This window comes from Myotis lucifugus, unplaced genomic scaffold (genome assembly GCF_000147115.1).
Source record: "Myotis lucifugus unplaced genomic scaffold, Myoluc2.0 scaffold_83, whole genome shotgun sequence".
NCBI lineage: Eukaryota > Metazoa > Chordata > Mammalia > Chiroptera > Vespertilionidae > Myotis > Myotis lucifugus.
The window spans coordinates 267110-289671 of record NW_005871131.1 but is presented as its reverse complement, the minus strand read 5'-3'; the positions used below and the strand labels follow the sequence as shown (position 1 = coordinate 289671).

Sequence of the window (22562 nt, the reverse complement as noted above, 5' to 3'; positions counted from 1 at the left end):
TTTTCTTGGTTCTTGGCATCATACTTGCCAAGATAATTACTACATCAAGTATCCACAGCTGAACTATTATTGAAGAACAAAACACTGGTCTGTGGAACAATAAGGGAGGACCGTGGGTTGCCAAAACTACTAAAAGAAAAGTAGCCGTCTGGCTCGAAATAACTGGTCAGCAAAATGTTAATGATAGCTGCTCCTTAAATTATTCTAACACAGTTTACAGAGTGTAGCCTCTAGGCAAGCATCAACAGCATCCATCTGAGAACTTGTTAGAAATGCAGACTCTCGGGTCCCACTCCAGATCTGCCAATTCAGAAACTGAGGCAGCATCCAGCAGTCTATCTTTTAACAAGTCCTGTAGGTGGTTCTGATGCAAACCTAAGTCTGGGGACCACTGCTGTAAGGCCTTGAATTTAAAGAGCAGAGGGGCAAGAATTTATGGCACCTGCCTGCCTTGGTGCATTAACAATGATATGTGAAGCCATTATTTGATGGTACATTCTAGAGAACGGGTAGTACTAACATTTTAAAGTCTACTGGTCTTTGCCCTAAATTGATCCTTAGCTACCAGGAACTATTTCCAGTGACTTAATAATCTATGAAGACTTATGGACCATTCCTAGCACTGTACCTATTTCATGTCTAGAGGAAAGGGAGCCCTACTACTTAAACATCCCTATTAATAACTCTATTTTTTGCACTAACTGAGAGACTATATTTCTCAACAATGTGACTGGAAGTAGGTAAGGAATGTTGCTTTGCCATAGAATGTGAAGTCAGCATTAGAAGGACTGAGTAGGAAAGGCTATAGAAGCAGTGTGCTCTGAGGGTTATTGTAACTAGTTATTTCTAGCCAGAGAAATAACTATGGTCTGCTTCAGACTGTCCTATGTCAGTTTACTTTATGAATATTAAACAGCAAAACAGCAGAAAGTAGGATAGTGGTTGTATCAGTTTGCCCTCTCTGTCTTTAAGCCATAGAGGAAGTTTCTTAATCAGTGACAATATAGATCTCACACATCCTGTTATTGTATTAAATACCAGAACTAACCACTCATACAAGGATAAGTACAAAAAGATAAAGCAGCAATATAGGGCTTTCACTTAAACGTGGCAAATTGTACTCAAATGCTTATTGCAGCTTCTTCCCAAAACACCTCTAAAATGATGGAAAGGGTGTTTGTTTGTTTTTTAAACAAAACAAAAGACATAAACACAGAAGCATTCCCTGCCTACAAAAAATGTAAAAACACAAAAACAGTGGAAGAGGAGATAATGGCAATTAAAATTTGAAAGCTAGAAAATGGACACTAGCTTCAAAGATAGTATTGGATGAAGACCTTAAGAAGGCCATTTTTTGTCTAGAAATGCACAGGGATTAGAATACCAGGTATTCCTGAAAATACAGGTGCACGTGTACTTAAAACAGAAAAGTCTAAATTTAAAGTTTCTGAACTGCCAGATCATCTCCCAAGCCCTTCCTGTGACCGTTCATCCTAAAAAGTCTAGACTTAGGGACAACCAGGATGACCTAAGGGTGAGGTTATTATTCTGAAGAGAGGGATAGTGAGACCCCCTGGCCCTCTTAATAACTCCTAGAATGCACAGTCAGGCTTACAGTTCTGAGAACAGGAGATTTTTTTTCCCCTTAAGAAATGGACCAGGCAATGGGGAAGAGCTAAAGATAAAAACATCTGGAGGTCCCAAATAAAATCCAGTAGTCAACCAGCCCTATATGTGCATAGAGAGCTTATAATCAGCTTTTTTAGCATTTTCCCTTAAAGTAGGAGCAGGTACTATTTAAATAGGGCCAAATATTTAAGGAAAATCTCTCAAATGTAAAATGGAGAACAAAACAAAAAAAAAATGAACTTGGAAGAAACAAAGGGAAATAGAAGGAGAAAATTTAAGGAAAATACAAAACCTATAACATTTAGACCTTCAGAGAGATGACAGGCTACTGCATCTATAAACAAATTATATGATGTGTGAATTATCCTAAATAATAAAAGCCTAATATGCTAAGTGTGCACTCAACCAGTCAGCAGTTCAACCAATCTAAGCGTAATATGCTAATGATATGCTAAGGCTGCTCAACCGCTTACTATGTTGTGCACTGACCACCAGGGGGCAGATGCTCCAACTGGTAGGTTAGCTTGCTGCTGGGTCCGGCCAATTGGGACTAAGCGAGATGGGCCAGACACGCCCTGGAGCCCTCCTGTGGTCCCTCCCCTGCTGGCCAACCTCCCACATCCCTCCCAGGCCCCGATTGTGCACCGGTGGGGTCCCTCAGCCTGGCCTGCGCCCTCTCACAATCTGGGACCCCTCAGGGGATGTTAGAGAGCTGGTTTCAGCCTGATCCCACAGGCCAGGCCAAGGGACCCCACTGGTGCACGAATTCGTGCACTGGGCCTCTAGTATCTCAATAAAACTTAAAAAAAATGATAGCAGAGAGGGTTATAATATTGATGTTTAATGGTACAATCTTGGAACAAGTAGTAAGCAAATGAGCCATGGAACAGTATGATTAATATAAATAACAATAATGTAATGTGATAAATATCACTACAATGGCAACAATATATAAAAGTAACAAAGAAATACATCGTGCACCTTAAATTTATATACTGTATGTCAAATTTATTCAATTTAAATTTTTTTAGTGGTAGCAGAACGGAAACATTTAGAGAAGGATTAGAAGATAAAGTTGAAATCTCTGAAGGAATAGAACAACAAATGAAAATAAAGAAAGAAAAAGATAACTAGAAGATCAGCCCAAAAAGCCCAGAATCCAAATAACTCGGGACACAGTTCTGCTAAGTTTTCTGCTGCTATACGTATAACAAGGGTCCCCTTTCCTCCACTTTCCAATAACATTTTCTCATTTTTTTCTGAGCCTTCAACTGCCAAATTGTTGTCCATTTTTCTACCAACAGTCTATTCAAGGCAACCTATGCTTAATTTTCTATCATGCTCTCAAAATTCTTTCCAGTCTCTGCTTGCTACCCAATTACAAAGTCATTTCCATATTTCTTTTTATTTATTTATTTATTTTTTTAAAATATATTTTATTGATTTTTTTTACAGAGAGGAAGGGAGAGGGATAGAGAGCTAGAAACATTGGTGAGAGAGAAACATCGATCAGCTGCCTCCTGCACACTCCCTACTGGGGATGTGCCCGCAACCAAGGCACATGCCCTTGACCGGAATCGAACCTGGGACCCTTCAGTCCGCAGGCCGACGCTCTATCCACTGAGCCAAACCGGTCAGGGCATCCATATTTCTTAGATATTTGTTAGAGTAACATTCCTGTACCATGTATAAAAATCTCATCTAAACATCACAAGTCTCGAATCTCATTTAAATCCTCTAAATTAGGTGTATGGGTGAGGTTCTCAGTGTGATCCATCCTGGGACACAAATTGTGGACCTGTATAAAAACAACAACAAAGTCCTCTGCTCCTAACACTATAGTCTAAGAGAGACATTCCCATTCAAAAGGGAGAGATGGAAGGGGAAAAATTGTTATCAATTCCAAGCAATTTTGAAATCCAAACTTCATTACGTTTCAAGGCCTGAAAATAGTCCTCTGCGACTCAATACTCTGCCCTCTGAATCATCCTTTTTCATGAAAGGTAGCATGTGTTTACAGCTGCGTGTTTTATCAGCCTGTTTTCCTGTCTGTACAATTGGGGTGTTGAATAGCACTCTTTCATTTTGTACTCTTTCTGTTTCCTTTCAGCCCAGTTGACAGTGTTCCTGCTGGCATAAAATTCTCAAGAACCTTGTGAATATGCTGCATATATTACAGGGATTCATCTGATTAATCAACTACTAGATAATATTTCCCATCAAAATTGGCAAAGCTTTAACAAAAGTATAAGGATCTAGTATACCAATGTTAGAGAGGGAGTGGAGAAATTGACCACTTGTAGCCAAACAGTGAGGGACTTAAATTGGTACAGGCTTGTAGGGGTCAGTTTGGAATATGCGTTAAAAAAAAAATATTTAAAATGTGCCCTGGACTGTGTGCTCAGCGGTTAGAGCGTCAGCCCATGCACTGAAGGATCACGGATTTGCTTCCCAGTCAAGGGCACGTAACTGGGGGTTGCAGGTTTGATCCCAACCCCAGTTAGGGTGCAATCAATTGATGTGTCTCTCATATTGATATTTCTCTCTCTTCCCCCTCCCTCTCCACTAACTCTAAAAATCAATGGAGAAATATCCTTGGGTGAGAATTTAAAAAATTAATAAATAAATATTTAAAGTGATTTTTTCCAGCTGTTCCATTCATGGAAAATTATCCCAAGGAACTAATTAAAGATGTTGGCAGAGGTTTTTTCTAAAAAAGCAAGCAAACCAAAACAACAAAAACTCTATGGTATTTGCAAATAATGGCTTGTACTAGAGTCATTATAAAGTCTTATTTAACAAAAAAAGAGGCTTGTTGAAAACCATTTAATCTCAGGGGAAATGTTCATGATATATTAAGTGTGTACGTGTAGGGTTTATAGTGCTGTATCTTTATATATAAAAGCCTAAGCGACCATTACAACAGAACAACCAGTCGACCAGTCGCTATGACGCACACTGGCCACCAGGAGGCAGACGCTCAGCGCAGGAGCTGCCCCCTGGTGGTCAGTGAGCTCCCATGGCCACCCTCCCGTGGTCCCTCCCCCCAGCCATCTGGCCCCAATCACCCTGATCGGAACCTCCCACGGCCCCACCCCTGCTGGCCAACCTCCCGCAGCCTCTCCCCCCAGCTGGCTGGCCCCGATTGCCCTAATCAGAACCTCCCATGGCCCCTTCTCCCCTGCCTGCCAACCTTCCACAGCCTTGATTGGGACTGGGCGAGACTCCCTGATCAGCCCCTATTGCTGGCAAGGCTGAGGGACCCCACCTGTGCATGAATTCGTGCACTGGGCCTCTAGTATTATATAATATACACTAGAGTCCTGGTGCACAAAATTTGTGCATGGGGGAGGGGGGGTCCCCTGTACCCCTCAGGGGATAACTGGCAATCGGACAGCCCTCTCACAATCCTGGACCGCTGACTCCTAACCGCCCGCCTGCCTGCCTGGTCGCCCCTAACTGCCCCCCCCCCCCCCCCGCCGGCCTGGTCGCCCCACACACAGCCTGCTGTTCAGTCGTTTGGTCATCTTTCACTAACCTCCCTGCCGGCCTGGTCGTAGGCAGCCATCTTGTGAGGGTTAATTTGCATATTACCTCTTTATTATATAGGATGTTTCATATTTCCTCAATTCTAAGATTCCATTAATCATGCCAAAACTATAATAACTGTTAGGGAAAATAATTTCAGAGGCATTAAGATGAAGGTGGCATTAGATTATCTTTAGGATTACGTGATGTGCAAATGACTTAGTCTTTATATCTTTCTGTATCATCAAGAATGACTACAGTGCCCTAGCTGGTTTGCTTAGTGGATAGAACGGTGGCCTGCGGACTGAAAGGTCCCAGGTTCAATTCCAGCCAAAAGCACATGCCCTTATGGGCTTGATCCCCAGTAAGGGGTGTGAAGGAGGCAGCCGATCAATGATTCTCATTATTGATGTTTCTATCTCTCTTTCCCTCTCTCTGAAATATATATATATATATAAAATATATATATAAATATATATATATATATAAAATATATATATAAAATATATATATAAATATATATATAAAATATATATATATATATATTTTATAGATCCTTTACTTAATGTATTTATTTAAATTAATAATGGCAGTTAGTTATAATTCAAGGAGACAGTTTTGAGTAGAGACTATTGGGAATATGGATGCTATACTATTTGTCTTGAATCTTGCTTTTGAATGTCTAGAAAAGAATTAAATGTATTAATATGTGTTATTTGAATCCTACATCTAATTCCAACATTCCTTTAATGAGAGCCTCTTTTGTCTTTTTTACCTAAGAGGCTGAAAAGAGTGAAGATTCCTCGGGTGCTGCAGGCCTCTCAGGTTTACATCGCACTTACAGCCAGGACTGCAGCTTTAAGAATAGCATGTACCATGTTGGAGATTATGTCTACGTAGAGCCCTCGGAAGCCAGTCTACAACCACATATAGTCTGTATTGAGAGACTGTGGGAAGATTCTGCTGGTAAGTTCATTTTAAATTGAAGGGCACATTTGTGAGATGTGACTGTTTTACTCCTTGGTCCTCAGAGGAGAAAACTGTAATTTAGCCATTTTATGTCTTCTAACAATACTTGTTCTACAATGTATAAAATATAATTAAGCACCCCTTATATGAAAAACATAGGATCTAGCACTATGGAGCAGTGGCGCAGTTGAGACAAAAGAAATGTAACTTTTTGAAATGTAGTTGAGATTATTCATTCAACTGATATTTATTAAAAACACACCATGAGCCAAACTCTGTAGGATAAGAGATTCAGAAGAACAAAAGGCCCATGTTTTGCCCCTGGCATAACCACTCCAATAAAAATCACAAATAAAAAATTATTACAGAGAGACATGTGCCTTGACTTAAAATTTGATTTCAATAGGCTTCCTAGAAGAATTGTCATTAAACTTGAGACATGGAGAATGAATAGGAGTTAGTGAAGCCAAAAGCAGTCAGAAATGTGATCCAGGCATTCCCATTCTTTCATCTGTTCATCATGTAAAATATTTTTATATTCCTGAACTAGAAAGTGTAGCAGCATAGAACAGGTCTCATCACCTTCCTCATTCTTTGTATTAGGTATCTTTTAATATGAGAGAGAAAGTAGCATTTCTAAGCCTTATTTATTACACTTCATTATTTGAAAGTATTATTTCTTCTAAGATAATCGTATTAAGAAATGTGGTCTAAAAAGCACATTGGGCCCTAGCCGGCTTGGTTTAGTGCAGTGGTCAGCAAACTCATTAGTCAACAGAGCCAAATATCAACAGTACAACGATTGAAATTTCTTTTGAGAGCCAAATTTTTAAAACTTAAACTATATAGGTAGGTACATTGTTATTAACTTAATTCGGGTACTCCTAAGGCTTAGGAAGAGCCACACTCAAGGGGCCAAAGAGCCGCATGTGGCTCACGAGCCACAGTTTGCCGACCACGGGTTTAGTGGATAGAATGTTGGCCTGCAGACTGCAGAATTGCAGGTTCAATTCCAGTCATGCCCTGGTTGTGGGCTGATACCCCGTAGGGGGGTGTGCAATCCTCCGTAGGGGATGTGTGATTCCCCCATAGCGGGTGTGCAGGAGACAGCTGATCAATGGTTCTTATCATTGATGTTTCTATCTCGTCTTCTCCCTTCCGTTCTGAAATAATAAAAATAAAAAGCACATTAGTAGATTTAGGCCATGGCAGAATGGATAGATTTACTCATTTTGCAAAGAATATGTGATTTCTGTTCATGGTAATTCTCTCTTTGTTTTTGAGGTGAAAAATGGTTGTATGGCTGTTGGTTTTATCGGCCAAATGAAACATTCCATCTGGCTACACGAAAATTCCTAGAAAAAGAAGTTTTTAAGAGTGACTATTACAATAAAGTTCCCGTTAGTAAAATTCTAGGAAAATGTGTGGTCATGTTTGTCAAGGTAAGAAACTTATTAGTACAAAAAGTATAAATCATTCCATGGAAATAAAATTTATAAACACAACAAATTGATACTTATAAAATTAGCAGCTCTTTTTAAACTGGGAAAAAAAAATTTTCTTTAAGCTGTGTCTATATGGCTATATGTGAAGATTTAGGAAGAAATTAACCTGAACATGATGGTGAAAGACTATTTGCTGCCTACACTATGTAGCTATATGCAATCAGCTTAAATTTTTTTATATTACAAGACTAACTGTTAAGGATAACATTTTCTGAAAGGTCATTATAACCTGCTAGTGGGGTAATAAGATGTATTTTTTATGTATCTATCTGATGGAGGCACAGGAATCCTGCCCATAGCTTTAAAGGACATTACAGCTGTATGAAATACTAATATATTTTCAAAGGGGCAATTGTTAGGCTAAATAAGCTACATGTTATGTATTTAATAAAGTCATTCTGAAGCAAGGAAATACTACTAGATCTCGATTCATTTACCATTTGTTGTTAACTGTCAGAAAGTCTAAACAGTTTAACTTTTGTTTATTTAGTTGGTGTTTATTTTTGGTTCATTGGTTTTCAGAAAATTAATTAATTTTATTCTTATATCCCCTAGGAATACTTTAAATTATGCCCAGAAAACTTTCGAGATGAGGATGTTTTTGTCTGTGAATCACGGTATTCTGCCAAAACCAAATCTTTTAAGAAAATTAAATTGTGGACCATGCCCATCAGTTCTGTTAGGTTTGTCCCTCGGGATGTGCCCTTGCCTGTGGTCCGAGTGGCCTCTGTATTTGCAAATGCAGATAAAGGGGATGATGAAAAGAATGCAGACAACTCAGAAGACAGTCGAACTGAAGACAATTTTAACTTGGAAAAGGTATGTAGATAATAGCCACACAAAAAAGAATTTTACATTTCAAAATAAACAGTATAAAACCTTAATCAAGCCCTGGCCAGTGTGGCTCAGTTGGAGTGTCATCCTGAACACTGAAAGGTTGTGGGTTAGATTCCCATTTGGGACATGTACGAGAGTCAACCAATCCATGTTTCTCTCTCTCCCTTCCTCTCTCTACAATCAGTTAACAACCCTGGCTGGTGTGGCTCAGTTGGTTGGAATGTCTTCCTGTGCACCAGAAGGCCTTGACTTCAATTCCTGGTCAGGAAACATACCTAGGTTTTGGGTTTGATCCTTGGTCTGGATACGTGTGGGAGGCAACCGATTGATATATCTCTCTCACATCAATGTTTCTCACTCTCTCCCTCCCTCCTTCCCTCCCTCCCCTTTTCTCCCTCTTTAAAAAATAATTAATTAATTAACTAATTAATTAATTAAAATAAACATCCTCTAGTGAGGTTTAAAAAAACAAAGTATGGCCGAGACCGGTTTGGCTCAGTGGATAGAGCGTCGGCCTGCGGACTGGAGGGTCCCGGGTTCGATTCCGGTCAGGGGCATGTACCTGGGTTGCGGGCACATCCCCAGTAGGGGGCGTGCAAGAGGCAGCTGAATCGATGTTTCTCTCTCATCGATGTTTCTAACTCGCTATCCCTCTCCCTTCCTCTCTGTAGAGAATCAATAAAATATATTTTAAAAAAATAAATAAATAAATAAATGGATAGAGTGTCAGGCCCAAGGATTGAAGGGTCCCAGATTTGATTCTGGTCAAGATAACATACCTTGGTTGCAGGCTCAATCACTGGCCCTAGTCAGGCCATGTGAGGGAGGCAACCAATTGATGTGTCTCTCTCACATCGATGTTTTCTGTCTCTCCCCCTCCCTTCCACTCTCTCTAAAAATCAATGGAGCCCTAGATGTTTTGGCTCAGTGGATAGAGTGTGCCTGCGGACCAAAGGGTCCCAGGTTCGATTTTGGCTAAGGGCACGTGCCTCAGTTGCAGGCTCCTCCCCGGCCTGGCCCTGGTCAGGGCACATGCAGGAGGCAACCAATTGATGTGTTTCTCACATCGATATTTCTCTCTGTCTTTACCTCTCTCTTGCAGTCTCTCTAAAGTTCAATGGAAAAATATCCTCGGTTGAGGATTAAAAAAAAAAAATCAGCCCTAGCTGGTTTGGCTCAGTGGATAGAGTGTCAGCCTGTGGACTAAGGGGTCCCGGGTTTGATTCCAGTCAAGGGTACATGCCTGGGTTGTGGGCTGAATCCCTATTAGGTGGTGTGCAGGTGGCAGCCAATCAATGATTCTCTCTCATCATTGATGTTTCTCTCACTCTCCCTCTCCCTTCCTCTCTGAAATCAATAAATATATATATATATATATATATTTTTTTTTTTTTTATTTAAATCAATGGAAAAATATCCTCAGGGAGGATTAACAGAAATAAAATAAAATAAAAATTTTTTTTTTAAAAACACAATCAGACAGAAAGAAAGGAACTTATAAAGACAGAAATTAATACTTAGACAACAGAATAGTAGAATTTACAAGTAAATCCAAGTGCTAATTCTCTGATAGGTCCAATGAGATAAACTACTAGCCATCCTAATAAAGAAAAAAGAAGGGAATTCTAGATTTCCTTCAGACATTTAAAATGTGGAAGAAATTTAAAGACTTTTCTACATTACTGTTAGTAAATTTGAAAGCCTAAATAAAATGGATAATTTTGTAGGATAAATTACTAGAGTAAAATCAACAAGAGATATATAACACATAAGTGAACAACAACATGAAGAAATTTTTTAAAATGTCAAGAATATTCAGATCAGATAATTCCATAGGTGGATCCTTTTAACCCTTTAAGCAACCTATAATTATAACTAGAGGCCCAGTGCACAAAATGTAGGGTCCCTAGGCCTGGCCAGCAATCAGGGCTGATTAGATTCCCCGCTTACCTGCCTCCTCTCCCTCCCTGAGCACCCCACCGCCACCGCTGGTCACCCGCCATGTTTCGCACCACCCCCTGGTGGTCAGCGCACTTCATAGTGAGCGATCAAACTCCCAAGGGGGCACTTTGCATATTATCCTTTTATATGTATAGATAGATGTATAAATTATTTTAGAGCATGGACAACGAAGAAAACCTCTCGGTTTGTTTTACAAAGCCAGAATAATCTTGATTCCAAAGCCTGCCAAAATAAAAACAAAAACTACAGTTCAGACGTGCAAATATTGATGGGGAAAAAAAAAACTTGGGGAGAAAAATATTTTTACAAGTGAAATCAAATTAATTCTTTAAGAACATGACCAACTAACCTGCTAGTGTGGCTCAGTGGTTGAGTGTCAACCTATGAACCAGGAGGTCACAGTTCAATTCCTGGTCAGGGCACATGCCCAGATTGCCCTCATCATTGATGTTTCTATCTCTCCCTCTCCCTTCCTCTCTAAAATCAATAAAATTATATTTAAAATAAGAACATGACCAACTGGGAAAGAGTTTGTTCTAAGAATACAAGGATTGTTCAAAATTAGAATAACTCACTAACTTCATTATATTAATAAATTAAAGGAATGATTATTTGATAACATACATTACTTGAGTTAAGTTTTTAAGTGAATATACCCTTGACTAGGAACCAAAACCTCGACCCTCCAGTGTGCATGCCAATGCTCTAACCACTGAGCACACTGGCCAGCATAAAAGTAATGAAAATATTGACAATAAAGAGGCAAGATTTTTTTTTTTACAGATATTGGGAGAAATTAACAAAAGTTTTAAAACAGTAAGTAGAAATTTCAAAAATCTATATACAAGTTGGTAGCTTTCTTATGTAAACAATAATTCATAAGACTTTTTAAAAAATATATTTTTACTGACTTCAGAGAGGAAGGAAGAGGAGGAGAGAGAAAGATAGAAACATCAATGATAAAAATCATCAATTGGCTGCCTCCTGCATGTCCCCTACTGGGGATCGAGCCCACAACCCAGGCATGTGCCCTTCACTGGAATTGAACTCCAGACCCTTCAGTCTGTAGGCCGATGCTTTATCCACTGAGCCAAACCAGCTAGGGCTCATAAGACTTTTGAATGGAAAATGAAACCATTGAATATATTTTAGCAGCTGTTAGTTAATTATATGTAAGAAAATACCTAATTTACATTAACAACAAAATAGATTAAGAAATAACCCTAAAGGAATTTATGGAACTTGTGGGAAGAGGAACAGTCAATCTACTGAAGGACATAAAAGACTTAAATCGTTTTTAGAAATTGACAAAATTATTCTACCATTCTTATGAAAGAATAAATATGTGACAGTCACCAGAAATAGAACAAGAAAAGAAAATAATCAAGAACACTTTGACAGCATTTGAGTCCGCTTCCCTGTATGTCTTTAAAAAAAAAGAATGCTTTGCACTGACAGATGTTACATTTTACAAAACTACATTTAAAAAATCGAGGTACTAGCTCAGGGCTAGTCAATGAACAGAATATGCTTTTCAAAATTAAATCCAGAATATAAAGGTAGTATTATAAGTCAGCAGAAGTGAATGGGATCCTTTAATACTTGAAAAAATCTATGTAATAAAAGCCTAAGCGACCCTTATGGTGGAACGACCAGAACGACCAATCACTATGATGTGCACTGAGCTCCAGGGAGCAGACATTCAATGCAGGAGCTGCCCCCTGGTGGTCAGTGTGCTCCCACAGGGAGAGCGCCGCTCAGCGAGAAGCCAGACAGCTGGTGAGCGCAGCGGCAGTGGCAGGAGCCTCTCCCACCTCCGTGGCAGCACTAAGGAGCAGTGAGCCAAGCGGTAAGGAGCAGCAAGCGGGCTGGTGGTAAGGAGTGAGGGGTCCCAGAATGTGAGAGGGGGCTCCCGGACTGCGAGAGGATGCAGGCTGAGCTGAGGGACCTCCCTCAACTGCACAAATTTCATGCACCAGTCCTCTAGTATAAACATAAAAGAAACAGTACTAGCTAAAAATAAAGAGTACTAGTTTCTAGCAGAAGTACATTTACTATATTTACCTGTAATATTTATGTGTAAACTTAGAGTGAGTTCTTTCTTTGCTATGATATAAAACCCAGGAGCCATAAAAGAAAAAAGTGATCATTTTGATAATGTTATTGACTTATAATTGAAAATATCAGTTTAATAAAACAGTAGAAGGACTACTATTTCTAATGTACAAAGAGCTCTTTGAAGTCTAAGAAAAAAGTAACATTAAAATAATAGGCAAAGGAACCAAATAGATGATTTATAGAAGGAAGGCAGCCAAAAGATATAAGAAAATGTGTTAATCTAATAGTTTTCAAAATGCCTAACAGAGATTGGCAAGAATTTTAAGAACATGCAGCCTGGTGTCGGGTAGTACACATTCATCTCCCATTGATGACATTTCCTTTGACCCTGCAGTTTGATAGCAGGGAGTCATCAAACTCCCACATAGTACTTAAATAGGAACACCAAAGGATAACTCTACAAGGAGTAACATTAGTGTAGCTTGTAAAAGCAAAAACCCTAGGCCAAACCCAAATGGCCATGAATAACAACTAAGTTTTCATACATCCACATAAATAAACTGCAGCCAATGAAAGGAATAAAGTAAGTCTATTATAGTAACACTAAGTAACACTACAGGCCCAGTGTATGCAATTCGTGCACTGGGAGGGGTGGTCTCAGCCTGGCCTGGGAGCCCTCTGGGGATGTCCAATTGATGGCTTAGCCCTGCTGCTGAGGTGGGAGAGGCTCCCACCACTGCCGCTGCGCTCACCAGCCATGAGCCTGGCTTCTGGCTGAGCAGCATTCCCCCTGTGGGAGCGCACTGACCACCAGGGGGCAGTTTCTGCGTTGAGCATCTTCCCCCTGGTGGTCAGTGCACGTCATAGCGACCAGTGGTTCCGCTGTTCGGTCGATTTGCATATTAGCCTTTTATTACATAGGATTGAAAAGTTCCACGTTATGTGGGGAAAGTTGTTACTAAATAACAGGTTGCAGAATGAGATGTAGTTTACCATTATTCAAGAAAACAAAAATGGCCCTGGTTGGTGTGGCCCAATTGGCTAGAGCATCATAAGGTGTCAGGTTCAATTCCTAGTCAGCGCACATACCCAGGTTACAGGTTTAATCCCCAGTTGAGGCGAGTGCAAGAGGCAACCTATAGATGTTTCTTTCTCATCTCTCTCTCTCAAATTAATTAAAAATAAAAAAGAAAACAAAAATGCATGAATATTAAAACATGGAAAACTGTGTACTAAACTGGGTGGTTATCTCGGGCTAGATAACAGACTTGTTTTTTAAATTTTACATACTCTAATATTTGAATTATTTCTAGCAAATATAATTCTTTTATATAATCAAGAAAGACAGAGTTTTAAAATTGTTCATGTAAAAACTGGAAAAAATTGAATTCTTAGTATCTTAGGAAAAAAATATCCATTTTCGTTTGCTAATACATGGTATTCCTTACATTTTACCAATATGTATAGGAATCACAGACATTAATTTTAAAAGAAGAAATCTCAATGGAAGTCAATGTGAAATTAACTTAGATTTGTAATTGTTATTATTAGAATTCATAAGTTCTCAGGGTCTTCTCTATGTATGAGTTACTATTTTGTTTCATTATTTTGATATTGCATAGTCAAGATGAGTCATTCTAGGACCTTTTTTAAGGGTAACTTGAGATCAGAACCCATTCCTAAAATAAAAAGGTGTGTTTTTTTTAAATTATAGTTTACATATAATATTACATTAGTTTCAAGTGTGTAAAGTAGTGATTCAACACTTAACAACATGATCACCATGATAAGTGGAATAACCTGTCACTGTACAAAGTTATTACAATACTATTGGCTTTATTTTCTGTGCTGTCTGTTACATCCCCATGACTTATTTTATAACTGAAAGTTTGTACCTCTTAATCCCTTTCACTGTTTCTCTCATCCCCTCTGTTATCTGTGTCTGTGAGTCTGTTTTGTTTTGTTTGTTCTGTTCTTTTAGATTCCACATGTAAGTGAAATCATATGGTATTTGGCTTTCTCTGTCTGACTTACTAGTACTTCACTTAGCGTAATACTCTCCAGGTCTATTCATGTTGTTGCAAATGACAAGATTTCTTTTTTATGGCTGAGGACTATTTCATTTTGTATATTTATGTGTGTGTGTATCACATCTTTATTCATCTGCCGATAGATACCTAGGTTCCTTTCATGTCTATTTTAAATAATGCTGCAGTGAACACAGGGGTTCTTTCAAATTAGTGCTTTTGTTTTCTTCATACAGATACCCGGAATTGAAATTGCTATGTTGTATGGTAGTTATATTTTTAATTTTTTTATAACCCTAAATACTGTTTTCCAAGCAGCTGCACCAATTTACAATCCCATCAACAGGGCACAAGTGTTTCCTTTTCTCCAAATCCTTGCTAACACTTGTTATTTATTGTCTTTTTTACTTGTTTGTTTGTTTATGTATTGTTAATCCTCACCCATTTTTTCCATTGCTTTTTAGAGAGAGGGGATGGGGGGAGAAAGAGAAAGAGAAAACATGGATGTGAGAGAGACACATCAGTTGGTTGTCTCTCACCTGCATCCTGACTTGATTGTGTCATTTAAGCTTCCTAACAATCCCATTTAATGAAGACACTAAGGCAGGGGTGGGCAAACTTTTTGACTCGAGGGCCACAATGGGTTCTTAAACTGGACCAGAGGGCCGGAACAAAAGCATGGATGGAGTGTTTGTGTGAACTAATATAAATTCAAAGTAACCATCATTACATAAAAGGGTACGGTCTTTTTTTTTTTTTTAGTTTTATTCATTTCAAACAGGCCGGATCCGGATCCGGCCCGCAGGCCGTAGTTTGCCCACGGCTGCACTAAGGCATAAGAGGTCAAGTAATTTGTTACAACAGCCAGTAGGTGACAGACCCTATAATTTTTCAAAAACAGAATATGTGTCTTTCGGTCACAGAGACTTTGCTAGCCCTTTCTATTTTGTAATAACTCAAAATGATAAAAAATTGTAAAACTATTCATTATTAATGTTAAGAAATTGCAAGTTCAGTAAATGTAGTAAAGGGGAAGCTTGTGTAGAATTTGCTTCTTATATTTTACTAGAGGCCCATTGCTTGAAATTCGTTCATGGGTAGGGTCCCTAGGCCTGGCCTGTGATCTGGGCCGATCAGGTTCCCTGCCTCCCCGCCTTCTCCTTCCTTTGCCCACTCAGCACCCCGCCGCTGCTGGTCTCCCGCCATGGTCTGCGCTGCCCCATGGTGCTCAGCACACATCATAGTGAGCGATCCAACTCCTGGTCTGCAGGTTGAACCCCGAGGGGACAATTTGCATATTAGCCTTTTATTATATAGAATATATAGGATCATAATGCATTGACTGAGTCTGCTTCTGAATGCTAAGTCCTTCCTCTCCAGTGTTTTGTTTGTTTGTTTGTTTGTTGCTAAAGGCTATGGGAATAGAAGAAGGACGAAGAGGGGATAAAAGCATCCTGGAGTAACATTTTATGTCAATTAACTTGAAATTTAAAATAGATACAATATTTGATAAGACTTAGTTTGATTTCAGTGACCTAATCTTTTGGTTTCTTTTCTTCATCAAAGCTTCTATTTATTGTTATTTTTTCTTTTAGGTTAATTATGAAAGAAAATCTGTTTTCCATTCTTACCTTCTCTGTTTACTTCTTGATTGTCAACTGCCTATCCTCAACCAGTTTCCTTTACAACAGGAAAAAGAAGATGTCCCTGTGGAAATGGCCAATGGTGAACCAGGTTGCCACTACTTTGAGCAGCTCCGTTACAATGACATGTGGCTGAAGGTTGGCGACTGTGTCTTCATCAAGTCCCATGGCCTGGTGCGCCCTCGCGTGGGCCGGTGAGTGTTATTGAAGTAAAAAACAATCATCACTCTTTAGGATGAAGTCAAAAGTCTCTCTCCCAGTAACTTACCCAGCTTTCTCTCACACCACACTTCCCTTGCTTTTGCCTCTAGCCATACTTTCTCCTTTATATTCCTCCATGAAATCTTTTTTTTCTTCTTCTGCTACCATTGACTGAACTCTCAATCCTGAAATCTCCCTGCCCACTTCATATGGTGAACTCCTTTAGCTTAAATTTGAAATTGTACTTCCTTAAGGAAATCTTCTGTCTCCTCCAGACTGAGTTAGGTCTCCCTATTACATGCTCTCAAAGCACCATGTATTTCCTTCTTCTCAGAGCACATATCACATTGCGTTATTCTCAGGTTCTATACTGGACTGCAAATTCCCTGAGAGTAGGCATCCTCTCTTTTTGCTCTCCTTTGTATCCACTATTCCAAACGTAGTGCATGAAACATAGTAAGGGCTCAGATATTTGAATGAACAAATAAATGGATGAAATTATAAATGGTTGGATGGCATAAAACAATCGTAAAGGAGTCAGGGACAGAACTGGGCAGTTGAGGACAGTACTTAAGAACTAGTTGATTCCAAGTGCCCATCAGTAGATGAGTGAATAAAAAACTGTGGTACATCTATACCGTGGAATACTATGCAGCAGTAAAAAAGAAGAATTCCTTACCCTTTGAGACAGTATGGAGGGACCTGGAGAAGATCGTGCTAAGTGAAATAAGTCAGTCAGAGAAAGCTAAGTATCACATGATCTTCACTTACATGTGGAATCTAAGTAACAAAATAAACTGATGAATAGAGTGGATCCAAAGACATGGAAGCATGGAACAGAGTACGGAATCTCAGAGGGAAGGCTGGGTGGGTGGGAAGTAATCAACCAAGAACTTGTATGCATATATGCATGCCCATAGCCACAAAGGGGAAGTGAGGGCCTGGGGTGGGGGTAGGGGTCAATGGGGTAAAAAGGAGGACATATGTAATACTTTCAACAATAAAGATTTATTTAAAAAATAAAAATAAAAAATAAAGAGATCTTAGTTTCAAATGATTTACCTTTCTGAGTCAGTTTCCTCGTATTTGTTTCATCATTCACTATTTATTACACATCTCCCATTTGCCAGGGTCTAAGGATACATTAGTAAATAAAACAAATATCCTTAGTCCCATGGATCTTTGTACTAGTGGGAAGACAAACAATAAACATCATGAATACGTAAAGTGTATAGTACACATCATGTTAAAATACCTTTTTCCCCTCAGATGAATAGCCAAATCTTCATTTATCTTTTTCCAAGTATTTTCTCATGTGTTTAAGTGGGATGGGGGGTGTCAAAGAAATTATCCTATCAAAATAACCAGTGAAACTTCTCTACATATTAATTTTTGGTTAACGGAATTTTTGTTAGATTAATCCTTCAAGAATAAAACTTACTAGAATTTTATTTTAATGAAATTTCTCCCTTTTTCACCACCCAAGAATTGAAAAGGTATGGGTTCGAGACGGAGCTGCATATTTTTATGGTCCCATCTTCATTCACCCAGAAGAAACGGAACATGAGCCCACAAAAATGTTCTACAAAAAAGAAGTGTTTCTGAGTAATCTGGAAGAAACCTGCCCCATGACATGTATTCTGGGTAGGTATATATGCCGTTTCATTTAATTACATGCATTCCACAACAATCAATTAAATGCTTCTGTTCTAGGTGCTAGGTATACAGCAATAAACAAACGAAAGTCTCTGCTCTTTTTTTTAAAATATATTTTATTGATTTTTTACAGAGAGGAAGGGAGAGGGAGAGAGAGTTAGAAACATCGATGAGAGAGAAACATCGATCAGCTGCCTCCTGCACACTCCCCACTGGGGATGTGCCCGCAACCAAGGTACATGCCCTTGACCGGAATCGAACCCGGGACCCTTGAGTCTGCAGGCCGATGCTCTATCCACTGAGCCAAACCTGTTAGGGCAAAGTCTCTGCTCTTTTAAAGACTTATGATGGGGCAGAGGTTGGGGATTCAGTAAATTAAAATTAAATATATAGAACATCAGATAGTAATTAGGACAATAAATGAGAATAAAGCAGAGGATGGAGGATAGAGGTTCATGTTGCTGGGAAGTCCTGCTTTAGTTAATGTAGTTATCAAAAGCCTCTCTGATAGGTGACATGTGAACAGAGCCCTAAAGGAAATGAGGAAGAAAACCATTTAAATATCCAAGATTTTACTCCTTTTAGGCACAGCAAACACCAAATGCAAAGACCTTAAGGTAGAGTATCTGGGCTTGTTTGAGACACAGTAAGTAAGCTGGGTGGCTGGAGTAGGGCAGGGTGGTGTGGTAGGGAATCAGCCCTCTGAGGTGGCTTGGCACCCAATCATGGTAGGTCTTGTAGACAGTGCAGAGATTGAGTTTGGAGCAGATAGTCCTGTGAGGGGTGTGAGCAGAGAGGCAGTGTGATCCCACATATGCCTCAGGAATCACTTGCTGTGGATGGGAGAGTATGTTGTAAGAATAAGGTGGGAAGCAGGAAGAGCAGTTAAAAGACTTCTACAGTCTCTGTTGGACTCTTAACCCGAGTAATGTTACTGTCTCCATTCCAGAAATATGAAAGACTCATAATGTGGTTTCTGTTCCATCTTCCTGAGAGTTCACAGTCACCTTCTGCTTTTCAGACCTAGATGTATACATCATCTATTGCCATCATTTCAGCTAGATTGGTTTTGGTACTGTGCGTTTTTCAGAAGTGGATGTGGAAAAGATTTCTGAGTGGCCTGGTAGTTCAACACAGTTTTTCTTTCCACTCTGCAGAGAGGGACCCGCAAAGGCTAGTGAAGTTATTATATCTTCTTGAGTTTCTTTAGCAATGAATGTCTTCCTTGTAACTTGTAGTTCATACTAAAGCAGTGCCCTAGAGCCTCACTCCCTACTGTAAACCCAGCCTGGGGTCAAAGGAAGCATAACAAAGATGAGACTGAAGTTTCCTTTAGTTAGAGCAACCACATCATTTATTGTTTTTTAGTGATTTTCTTAGTGGCTAATCTGGAGAGTACATCTTAAATTTATGACAGTCTAGTTTGAATTAATACTAACTTAGCTTTGTTACTCTACAGACACTGTTCTCTATAGTTTCATTTCTCTCCATTTGTGTTGTCAGGAATTTACCTTTTCATACTTTGTGTGTACTTTAACATAGATATCTTTTTTTCCCATGGTTTTATTTATTTTACATTAAAAAAAATTTTTTTAATTACAGTTGATATACAATATTATATTAGTTTCAGGTATCCATTCCAGTAATTACACATTATATAACTTAATAAGTGATCATACTTATAAATCTCATACCCATCTGACACCATACATAGTTATTACAAAATTATTGATTATATTCCCTGTACTGTACTTTATATTCGCATGACTATTCTGTAACTACCAATTTGTACTTTTTAATCCCTTCATCTATTTCACCTGTCCCCCCAAAGCCCCTCTCCCATCTGGCAAATGTCAAAATGTTCTCTGTGTCTGTTCTGCTCATTTGTTTATTTTGTATTTTTAGATTCAATTGTTGATAGATATGTATTTATTGCCATATTATTGTTAATATTTTTTATCTTTTTCTTCTTCAAGAATACCCTTTAACACAGGGGTACTCAAACTACGGCCCGCAGGCCACATGCAAATACAAATATTGTATTTGTTCCCGTTTTGTTTTTTTACTTCAAAATAAGATATGTGCAGTGTGCATAGGAATTTGTTCATAGTTTTTTTTTAAACTATAGTCCGGCCCTCCAACGGTCTGAGGGACAGTGAACTGGCCCCCTGTTTAAAAAGTTTGAGGACCCCTGCTTTAACATTTCATGTAATACTGGTTTGGTGGTGATGAACTCCTTTAGCTTTTTCTTGTCTGGGAAGCTCTTTTATCTGTCCTTCAATTCTAAATGATAAAGTAATCTTGGTTGTAGGTCCTTGCTTTTCATCACTTTGAATATTTCCTGCCACTCCCTTCTGGCCTGCAAAGTTTCTGTTGGGAAATCAGCTGACAGGCCATGGGGGCTCCCTTGTCGGTAACTACTTTTCTCTTGCAACTTTTAAGAGTCTCTTTTTGTCTTTAACCTTTTGCATTTTAATTATGAGATGTCTTGGTGTGGGCCTCTTTGTGTTCATCTTGTTTGGGACTCTCTACACTTCCTGAACTTGTGTGACCATTTCCTTCACCAGGTTAGGGAAATTTTCTGTCATTATTTTTTCAAATAGGTTTCAGTCTTTTGTTCTCTCTTATCTTCCAGCACCCCCAAGATGTGAAGTTGGTACACTTGAGGTTGTCCTAGAGCAGTGGTTATCAACCTGTGGGTCGCGACGCCTTTGGGGGTCAAACGACCCTTTCACAGGGGTTGCCTAAGACCATCGGAAAACACATATAATTACATATTGTTTTTGTGATTAATCACTATGCTTTAATTATGTTCAATTTGTAACAATGAAATTGGGGGTCACCACAACATAAGGAACTGTATTAAAGGGCCACGGCATTAGGAAGGTTGAGAACCACTGTCCTAGAGGCTTCTTACACTATGCTCATTTTTAAAATTCTTTTTCCTTTTTTTCTGTTCTGATTGGGTGTTTTTCTTCCTTATATTCCAAATTACTATTTTGATTCTTGGCTTCATCTCCTCTACCTGTTGATTCCCTTTAAATTATTCTTTATTTTAGTTAGTGTATTCTTCATTTCTGACTGGTTCTTTTTTTTTTCTTTAATATATTTTTATTGATTTCAGAGAGGAAGGGAGAGGGAGAGACAGAAACATCAATGATGAGAGAGAATCACCAATAGGCCGCCTCCTGCATGCCCCCCACTGGGGGGATCGAGCCTGCAACCCAGGCACGTGCCCCCGACTTGAATCAAACCAGGACCCTTTAGTCCACGGGCCAACACTCTATCCACTGAGCCAAACCGACTAGGGCTCTGATTAGTTCTTTCATATGGTTTCCATGTCCTTTTTTATGCTGTTAGAGTTTATCTCCTGTTCCCTTAAGTTCATTGAGCATTCTTATAACCTGTGTTTTAAACTCTGCATCTAATAGATTACTTGTCTCCATTTTGTTTAGTACTTTTTCTGGAGTTTTTGTTCTGTTCTTTTATTTGGGACAGTTTCTTTGTCTCATTTTGGCAGCCTCCTATGTTTATTTCTGTGTATTAGGTAGAGCTGCTGCGTATTCCAAACTTGGTAGAGTGGCCTAATGTAATAGGTGTCCTGTAAGGTCCAGTGGCACAGCCTCCCTGTTCACTTGAGCTGGGTACTTCAAATGCACCTCTAGCCCTGTGTGGGCTGTGTACACTCTCTAGTTGTAGTTGTGCTTTAATTGCTGTTGACATGTCAGTTGGGAGGGATTTACCCCCAGGTCGATCAGCTACAAGGACTGACTATGACCACTGTGGATTATCAACTGTGTGGGGCCCACCCCATGGAGCAGAACTTACTTAAACAGTGCTGTGGTGTCTGCTGAGTCCGCCTCTTGACTGTCACTTGTAGAAGTGGTTGGGTGATGCTTCAATGTGGTCAGTAGCTGTCCACGTGGTTCACTGGCTCTGGAGCTTCCTGGAAGGTGCAGGCCAGAGTCAGCTGCTATTTGTGTTCTGCCTAGGGCTACCCAGCACAAGCTATAAAACAGTCTTCAGATGGCTGCTACTTGTGCTGGCTTTGGAGTTATCCTGGAGAGGTCAAGCTGCAAACCAAGGCTGCTAGTGCCTGGCTTGGGGCCACTTAGCAAGAGGTATGGAGCATTCCCTCGCCAGAAGCTGCTTGTTTGAGAGATTTTAGGAAATTCTGAAGCATGAGCCAAACAGGCCATTTATATGGAAAAGCCACTGGAAACACCTTGGGTGGGCTGCAAAGGTGGGTGGGGCAGGGCGGAGTCTCAGGGATCCCCAAGGCAGGGTAAACAGTGATGGCCAGGTTGATGGAGACTCAGATATGGTCCCCACGTTCTGACTTTGTGTAGGGAGGGCTCAGAAAAGGAACAGTGGCATCTGCCAGCACTTCTGTCTGGGAGAAAATGCCCCCCTCACTCCAACCTCAGCTCTTACCCTGATGCTGGACCATTCAGTTCCTCCCTGTATGTCACTGGTGCCTTTCAAGCTGTTGCCCCAGTACTAGACCTCATAGGGAGTAAGTCCATTCATGGACCTTTTAAGAGGAA

At 39.6% G+C, this 22562-nt stretch overlaps 1 protein-coding gene across 17 annotated transcripts in view; it reads left to right on the top strand.

Moving 5' to 3' along the window:
• The window catches only part of PBRM1 (polybromo 1), a 118215-nt gene that overhangs the window by 72634 nt on the left and 23019 nt on the right, over positions 1-22562 (top strand). For all 17 annotated transcript variants that reach the window (XR_002829801.1, XM_023755658.1, XM_023755655.1 and 14 more), the window contains 5 exons: positions 5938-6123; positions 7411-7568; positions 8187-8450; positions 16207-16352; positions 17846-18003. Coding sequence is in view for 16 of the 17 variants with exons in the window: in XM_023755658.1 (XP_023611426.1) it covers positions 5938-6123; positions 7411-7568; positions 8187-8450; positions 16207-16352; positions 17846-18003 (912 nt within the window). In the remaining variant the exon portion in view is untranslated. The remainder of the gene's footprint in view (positions 1-5937; positions 6124-7410; positions 7569-8186; positions 8451-16206; positions 16353-17845; positions 18004-22562) is intronic.